Here is a 9,671-nt window from a genome sequence, read left to right on the forward strand (position 1 = left end):
GGGAGAAAAGGGCCTATAAAAACAAATCCAAAACAGTTAACAAAATGGCAGTAAGAACATACATATCGATAATTACCTTAAATATAAACAGACTAAATGCTCCAACCAAAGACACAGAGTGGCTGAATGGATACAAAAACAAGACCTGTATATATGCTGTCTACAAGAGACCCACTTTAGATCTAGAGACACATACAGACCAAAAGTGAGGGTTTGGAAAAAGGTATTCCATGCAAGTGGAAATCAAAAGAAAGCCAGAGTAGCAATACTTACATTAGACAAAATAAGACTTTAAAATACTGTTACAAGAGACAAAGGACACGATATAATGATCAAGGGATCAATCCAAGAAGATGACATAATAATTGTAAATATATATGCACCCAACATAGGAGCACCTCAATATATGAGGTAAATATTAACAAACGTAAAACGAGAAATTGACAGTAACACAATAATAGTAGGGGACTTTAATATCCCATTCACATCAACGGACCGATCATCCAGACAGAAAATCAATAAGGAAACACTGACCTTAAGTGACACATTAGACCAAATAGATTTAATTGGTGTATAGAGAGCATTCCATCCAAAAGCAGCAAAATACACATTCTTTTCAAAGTATACCTGGAACATTCTCCAGGATATATCACACGCTAGACCACAAAACAAGCCTCAGTAAATTTAAGAAAATTGAAATCATATCAAGTATCTTTTCTGACCACCATGCTATGAGACTAGAAATCAGCTGCAAGAAAATAACTGCAAAAAACACAAGCCTGTGAAGGCTAAACAAGGCTAAACAACTAAACAACCAATGGATCACTGAAGAAATCAAAGAGGAAATCAAAAAATACCTAGGGACAAATGAAAATGAAAACACAACAGTCCAAAACCTATGGGAAACAGCAAAAGCAGTTCTAAGAGGGAAGTTTACAGCAATACAGGCTTACCTCAGGAAACAAGAAAAATCTCAAACAACCTAAACCTTATGCCTAAAGCAACTAAAGAAAGAAGAAACAAAACCCAAAGTTAGTAGAAGGAAAGAAATCATAAAGATCAGAGCAGAACTAAATGAAATAGAGACTAAAAGCACAATAGAAAAGATCAATGAAACTAAAAGCTGGTTCTTTGATAAACCTTTAGCCAGACTCATCAGGGAAAAAAAAAGGGAGAGGGCCCAAATCAATAAAATCAGAAGTGAAAAAGAAGTTACAGCTGACACCACAGAAATACAGAGGCCCATAGGAGACTACTACAAGCAACTATCTGCCAATAAAATGGACAACCTGGAAGAAATGGACAAATTTTTAGAAAGGTATAATCTCCCAAGACTGAAGCAGGAAGAAATAGAAAATAAGAACAGACCAATTACCAGCAATGAAATTGAATCAGTAATTGGAAAACTCCCAACAAACAAAAGTCCAGGACTAGATGGCTTCACAGGTGAATTCTACCAAATATTTAGAGAAGAGTTAACCCCTATCCTTCTGAAACTATTCCAAAAAATTGCAGAGGAAGGAACAGTTCCAAACTCATTCTCTGAAGCCAGCATCACCCCAATACCAAAACCAGACAAAGACATCTCACAACAAAAGAAAATTACAGGCCAGTATCACTAATGAACATACATGCAAAAAGCCTCAACAAAATACTATCAAACTAAATCCAACAATACATTAAAAGGGATCATACACCATGATCAAGTGGGATTTATCCCAGGGATGGAAGGATTTTTCAGTATCTGCAAATCAATCAATGTGATATACCACACCAACAAATTAAAGAATAAAAAAACATATGTTCATCTCAACAGATAATAGAAAAAGCTTTTGACAAAATTCAACATCCATTTACAATAGAAACTCTCCAGAAAGTGGGCACAGAGGGAACATAACTCAACATAATAAAGGCCATATATGACAAACCCACAGCTAACATTATACTCAAGGATGAAAAGCTAAAAAAATTTCCTCTAAGATCAGGAACAAGATAAGGATGTCCACTCTTGCCACTTTTATTTAACACAGTATTGGGAGTCCTAGCCACAGAAATCAGACAAAAAAAGAAATAAAATGAATCCAAATTGGAAAGAAGTAAAATTGTCACTGTTTGCAGATGACATGATACTATACAAAGAAGATCCTAAAAATGCCACCAGAATACTAGAGCTCATCAATGAATTCAGTAAAGTTGCAGGATCCAAAATTAATATGCTGGAATTTGTTGCATTTCTGTACACTAACAATGAACTATCAGAAAAAGAAAGTAAAGAAACAATCCTGTTCACCATTGCATCAAAAAGAAAAAAAACACCTAGGAATAAACTTACCTAAGGAGGCAAAAGACCTGTATTTGGAAAACCTTAAGACACTGATGAAAGAAATTGAAGACAACACAAACAGATGGAGAGATTTACCGTGTTGTTGGATTGGATGAATCAGTATTGTTAAAATGACCATACTTCCTAAGGCAATCAACATATTCAATGCAATCCCTATCAAAATACCAATGGCATTTTTCAAGGAACTAGAACAAATAATTTTAAAATGTATAATGGAAACAAAAGACCCCCGAATAGCCAAAGCAAGTTTGAGAAAGAACTGAGTTGGAGGCATCACACTCCCTGACTTCAGACTATACTATTGTACAAAGGTACAGTAATCAAACCATTATGGTACTGGCACACACACAGACACTTACATCAGCGGAATAGGATAGAGACCCCAGAAATAGACCCATGCACCTACAGTCATTCTATGACAGAGGAGGCAGGAATATGTAATGGAGAAAAGACAGTCTCTTCAATAAGTGGTGCTAGGAAAACTGGAGAGCTACCCATAAAAAAATCAAATTAGAACATTCTCTAACACCATATACACAAATAAATGCAAAATGGATTAAAGACCTAAATATAATACTGGATAGTATAAAACCCCTAGAGGAAAACATAGGTAGAACACTCTGACATAAATCACAGCAATATTTTTTTGGATCCATCTCCTAAAATAAAGGAAATAAAAGCAAAAATAAATGGGATCTAATTAAACGTAAAAGCTTTTGCAAAACAAAAGAAATCATCAACGAAACGAAAAGGCAATCTACTGAATGGAAGAAAATGTTTGCAAATGATATGACTTAAGGGATTAATATACAACACATAAAAACAGCTTGTATAGCTCAACACAACATACAACCTGATTTAAAAATGGGCAGAAGAACTGAACATTTTTCCAAAGAGGAAATGCAGATGGCCAACAGGCACCTGAAAAGATGTTCAACATCACTAACCATCAGAGAAATGCAAATTAAAACCACAATGGGATATCACATCACACCTGTCAGAATGGCTGTTATCAAAAAGAAGACAAAAAAGAAATGTTGACGAGGATGTGGAGAAAAGGGAACCCTTGTACACTGCTTTTGGGAATGTAAATTGGTGCAGCCACTGTGGAAAACAGTATGGAGGTTTTTCAAAAAACTAAAAATAGAACTACCATATGACCCAGCAATTCCACTCCTGGGTATATATCCAAAAAAACCAAAAACACTAATTCAAAAAGGTATGTGCACCCCAATGTTCATAGCAACATTATTTATAATTGCCAAGATATGGAAGCAACCTAAGTGTCCATCAACAGATGAATGGATAAAGAAGACGTGATGTGTGTGTGTGTGTGCGTGTGTGTATACACACACACACAATGAAATACTACTCAGCCATACAAAAAAATGAAATTTTGCCATTTGCAGCAACATGGTTGGACTTGGAGGGCATTATGCTTGGTGAAATAAGTCAGAGAAAGACAAATACTGTATGATATCACATGTGGAATCTAAAAAATACAACAAACTAGTGAATATAACAAAAAAGAAGCAGATGCACAGATATAGAGAACAAACTAGTGGTTACCAGTGGGGAGACTGAGGGAGGGGTAACATATAGGGGAGGGGGAGAAGGAAGTAGAGACTATTGGCTGTAAGATAGGCCCAAGCATGTGTGGTACAACACGGGGAATACAGCCAATATTTTGTAATAACTGTAAATGGAAAGTAACCTTTAAAAGTTGTACTAAAACTTTTTTAAAAAATTAAAAGCTAAGAAAAGTGCAAAACAGTGTGTAATCATCTAAAAGCCACAGGCAATGCCTGATTCAGAGGAAGGAAGCATGAACATGTGTGGGAGTGGTAGGAGGTTTCACGGAGGGTAGGAACCCATGTTAGGCTTTAGGGGTACTGTGGCCAACGGATATGCCATTTGTACTTCTCTGAACCCTTTAGAAACACTTGATTCCAACAATAGTCCTTTAGGGTAGGAGTTATTACAGTTGACTCTTGAACATGGGTTTGAAATACGTGGGTCCACTTATACTCCAATTTTTCCAATAAATACTACAGCATTACATTATACAGTGATCCAAGGTTGGTTGAATCCACAGATGTGGAACCGAGGATGCACAGGGCCGACTATAAGTTATGCTCAGGTTTTCAACTGCGCAGAGGGTTGGTGCCCTTCACCCCTGCATTGTCTAAAGGTCAACTGTATTCCTGTTTTCTAGAAGGAAAAATAAGGCTGAGAGAGAGAGAGCAGATTGGCAAAAGTCATCCAAGTGTCAGAACCAGGATTTGAACCCATACCTGTTATGCTCTAACATCTGTGTTCTTAAAACAACTACACCCTACTTTCCTCCAAAATAAGAGAAGCATTTACAGCGTGGTACCATATACTTCAGGCACTGAGCAAGTGTAGGTAGCATAGTGGGTATAAATGCCGAGGCTCTGATTTTCAGATCTGACATATAAGTGGTAAATAAATGGTAGCCAATAAAGTTACCCTAATGATTGGTCTTGCTGCCCCCTTCTCTCTCTCTCTCGCTCTGTCACACACACACACACACACACACACACACACACACACACACACACACACACACACACACACACACACACACACACACACACACACACACACACACACACACACACACGCTCATCCCTACCACTCTGGTTCTGTTGGTTCAAATCCTAGCTCTGCCACTCAGAAGCAGTATGACTTTGGGTGAGTCACTTCATTTCTTGGCACCTCAGATTCCTCACTGGTGACACAGTGATCGCATTGCTTACCTCTCAGTATCACCGTGAGGGTTAAATAAGAGACTGACACAACACGTGGCTCATATTGCTGTGGTAACACATTTAGTTTGAAAGGTTCTTTATTCACGATGTCCTTTGAGAGAACCAGAGATGCCTGACTGAGGGATACTAAACATCAGTGCACTTTCTTGGCAGAGTGTGTGGTACAGGATTTCCTGACCCTCACATCTTGCTTATTCCTCAGTCCTGTCACGTGGGATGATGGGTAACCGCCCTGAAAAGCCGTGGGGAAAAGGCACGGCTGAAGTGGGATTTCAGTTTAGCTTTTACCGACTATATAATAACGCTTAATCCCATGTTGTTAGAAACTTTAGAAGCCAAGTTGGATGCTGAGAACATTTCCTTCACTTTTGAAAGGGGGTTCCTTGCTGGGGAAGGATGTCTCTGCCTTTTGTTCAGGGTCCTGAGATAAAGAATAGCTAGAACAGTGGCCTCTGATTTTACAGTTTTTTGACAATTAACATTATATATTATTCTCCTTGCATTGTGCTTTGGGAAATTATTCCTGGTTAAACGTTTAATTTCAAAATAATATTTTAATAGATTATTTTCCCTTTGTTTATTTAGGCCACAGCTTTGAAACGCAGCAAAGGAATTCTAGGTTTCTAAAACAGTATTATGGGTCCTGTTTCCTTTTTGGTAAAGCTCTTGGCACTGCTTTAGTTCATATTCTTGTTTAGAAATTCAGGAATCATTAAAATGTGATCCTCTTTGAGCTTGGGAATTAGGAAGTGACTAAGGCACTTATACTGCATATCAGTGTTTTAACGTATAATTAGAGGAGTCAGACTACAAGTGTGTAATAAGGGTAATTAGTACCTTGCTTGAGTTAATGGATTAAAACTGTGATGTTTGGTCCTAACATAATTGGAACCGTCCTCTGTGAAGGTCACACCTGTTTTCTTATATATATAAGGTAAGGAAACTGTAGCAAAGAATGTACTGAAGAGTCCAGAATTAATTGCAGTGGGAGATTTATAGAATTATGATTTATAGACTTTTGAATTATAGGAATTTAAGTACCTACTGTTGCACTATGAATGTGGAAGTAGTGGTTTGAAACACTTAAAACATTTTGCCTAGTAGAGGTCTTTTTCACCTGCTTTAAATTACCAGATTAAAAAAAAAAAGTCTATTTGCTCATTTAAGTGTCCTGAATGTTTATTTCCTTAGGAAGGTAAACTTTAACTGGTCTCATGTTGACCCATCTTAAGTTTCAAAATAGAATATTCATTGGTGGGTTTACCATGATACCTTGTTGAATTTACTTAGCACTTACATTTCTCAGAGTGAAAGTGCTCTTTTGTTAAATAACAGATCACGTGTTACTATTATGTGACAGGGTTGTAATTGGGATGCCAACACCTGACCCAAGGTGGGGATGTTGGGTGTCCTGTGTTATATTACATTAAGACTAGAGGCCTAAGTCCTGGGGCTGAAAGAATAGTTTCTGTGGAGCTTCAGTCATGTGCTGTGTCCTCCTGTCATCTTATTTCACTGCCACTTTTGGAATCGGTCTCATTCCCTGCGTCTAAGAGTAACGGGTGCATTTCTGCACAGGCCTTAGAGCATCCGGGTGAAGAGGGAGTGTTTTGCTGCGGACAAACCTGGCTCTTCCTTGTCTGTGTCACCCTTATTTACAAAAATGCGGGTCATAATTGTACTTTCTTGAGGGGTTGTTCTGGTCATTAATTCTGACAGATGATATACTGTGGCCCAGAAAGCATTTAGGACTAAGTCTCAATAAATAATAACTGTTACCCATAGAGGCAAGTCCCAGATTTAATATTTTATTTGCAAACTTCTTGTATATATTCCAGGCCCAGGAGATGAAGTCCTTTGTTACCCAGTTTTTGAATACCTACATAGTGATCACCTACATGCATGGTCTCTTTCCTTGAAATATTAACGTCAACAAAGTATAAACAAAGAAATTACCAGTGCTACTAGGGCCCTCAGCTACCTGGGTTTTTCAAGACCTCCCATAGCATTCATTGGGCACTTAGTCATAGCTCAAGCCAGTATGTCTGATTATTGTACAGTCGCTGCTAAGTTGTTGTTACATCCACGTAGGTAGTGCCCTGCCCTTACTCCTACTCCTCTGCCTTCCTCAGGCCAGCTAGGACATAGTAGTTAGTGAATGAACCTCATTAAGTGCCTAATTCTGCACTGCCCCTTGCCATAATGGAGTGCGAGTGAATGCAACTATTACCTTTCACCCTTCCAAAAGAGTGTATTTCGGAAACAATATAATAGAGACTGTACAATTTAAGCTGTGTGCTCTGTGGTGTAAGGATTTGTTAATAGAAAATATTAATTTACACACATCTGCTAAAGCGAAACAGATATAAATAAGCTAAATTCTGTTAACCTCTCACATCCCCCTCAAGCTCTCCTTTGGAAAGATTGATTTCCAGATTCAAAAGGTTTTTTCAAAATGTCTCTGTTCTTCCCGTCACAGCCTGCAGTGTACATTAGAATAAAGAACCGAGCCCAGGATGAGTATCTGACAGTCACCGGAAATGTAGCTGACACAAGGGCAACATCTGTGTGCATTTCTCCCTACAGTGGGAAGAATACCCAGATCTGGTACTACTGTCGAGGACTCTTTAAATCCAAGGTAACCAACCCCACTTTTCGGTCTTTGGTCTTTTTCGTTTGGAAACCAGAATCTTGCCAAATCAAACGGCATGATAAAATATGCAATTTCCTATAAACAGTTTTTTGCATAAGAACATTGACACATGTATTACTGAAGCATCTAGGTGAAATGGACTCAGAAACTAGATTTTCTACATCAAAAAATTCTCTTTTTTAAAGTAAAAAGTAAGCCTAACACATACTATGGATATTCCTAAATGGTTTTTTTAAACCAATGATAAAAGTCACTGTACCCAAATGGACAATGTGCTGTTGTGAGACGTTCCTTACACTCTGTGGCCCAGATTAATTTAGCTGTCTTTGTGATTCCAAACATGTTGAAGCCTCCTCATCTTCAAAATATACAATGAAGGTAGAAGAAAGCTGCTGTTTTTTGGAGGAAGCTTAGAAAATAAAATTTAGGTTTCTTTGTTTTTCTGCACCCCTTCCATTATGTTTGATGCTGTGGGGAATAAGACACCAGTTTTATTATGTCACCAGTGGATTCTCGACCATTTCTCATGCTTCAACAAAAATGAAAAGCACTTAAAAGTAATTATTGTCCGGGTATCTTGCACATCACCCAATGTTTTTGTAAGAAAAACATGCTCAACCTTACACATTTAAGCTAAAAGGGATTCAACATTTAATTGTAATTCAACAAACCTTTGACCATCTGTTGTCAGATCCAGACCATCCTTTTAAAAACAAGTACCTCTAGTTCAGTACGTTTATTTCCATACCATCTCCTTCCCTCAGCCATAAAGACGACTTAAAAAGTTGACTGAATTTATAATTATGCTAGTTTTCTTTTGAGATTAGACAGTCATGTCTCTGATCTGTTCACATGGAAGAAAAGGGGCCCAATCCAATTGATTTTAGTAAACACAGTACTGCCAATTTATTTCTTGACCCTTTTAGGCCAGTGACACATGTCTCGATGTGATTGGTGGTCGAGACATACCTGGAGCTAAAGTTGCCCTATGGACTGAACATGGGCAGTCCAGGCAGAAGTGGAGACTGAACAAAAATGGGACCATCAGCTCCTACCTCAGTGACCAACTTGTCCTTGATGTTAAAGGTAGGCCTGTGGTGAAACCCAGTGTTCTGTGTCCTTGGATATTCATTTTAAATTCCAAGCCTCCTCCTCCTTATGGGTAAAAGAAGTCCTTATGCATAAGGGAAATATTAAATCATTTTAAATTATGCTTGAAAAAGTCGAGATATGCCGTTTTTAACAAAACAATGAGCTATATATGGATCAAGAAAAAGCCTAAGGACCAAGCCTACAAAGGTTTTTGTTTATCAGTACAGTTGTAAAATTTTCATTTTCTACATGATCTTTGAGAACACTTCTACATTTGAAGCATCATCAACCATAAAATATCATCCATTTCCTAAAGAAATATTTCTCACTTTCTGTTGTGAATTGCTGTGGTCCTTAGAATTTAGGGTCCTTTAAATTTATCATTTAAACTTGTTTTTGAGTTCAGCAAGGTCAGGGCCAATATTATTCCGTGCTGTCGCTTTAATTGAGTTAGTCATAGCCACTCTTGGTGTAGAAACTAAAACCCAGCACCTGGCGCTGAGCTAGAGCCCTCTCAGAGCGCTGTGTTCTTAAGAAGCCCATTGTTAGGGCACACCGCTTATGCAAACATCTATTGTACCGCTTAGCTTTTCAATCAGTCATAATGTCTGATTTGAGGTGAAGAATAGCTACGCCCATTTAACCTCAGTTTCCCATTTCAGACCGCTTTACAAATGACATACTAATCTACCCCAACAGTGAGTGGGCTGAGCAAAAGCTTGTGAAAACTGTGAAATTGCTAAGCACCTGTGTGAACAAATAATCTTTCCTTTTGGGATTTCTATTTTAG

At 37.9% G+C, this 9,671-nt stretch overlaps 1 protein-coding gene across 1 annotated transcript in view; it reads left to right on the forward strand.

Annotated features, from left to right (window-relative positions):
• Window positions 1-9,671, forward strand: part of CRYBG3 (crystallin beta-gamma domain containing 3) — a 114,600-nt gene that overhangs the window by 103,159 nt on the left and 1,770 nt on the right. The window contains exons 20-21 of the mRNA XM_060098639.1: window positions 7,616-7,774; window positions 8,716-8,875. Of these exons, the coding sequence (XP_059954622.1) occupies window positions 7,616-7,774; window positions 8,716-8,875 (319 nt within the window). The remainder of the gene's footprint in view (window positions 1-7,615; window positions 7,775-8,715; window positions 8,876-9,671) is intronic.

This window comes from Mesoplodon densirostris, chromosome 5 (assembly GCF_025265405.1).
Source record: "Mesoplodon densirostris isolate mMesDen1 chromosome 5, mMesDen1 primary haplotype, whole genome shotgun sequence".
Lineage (NCBI taxonomy): Eukaryota > Metazoa > Chordata > Mammalia > Artiodactyla > Ziphiidae > Mesoplodon > Mesoplodon densirostris.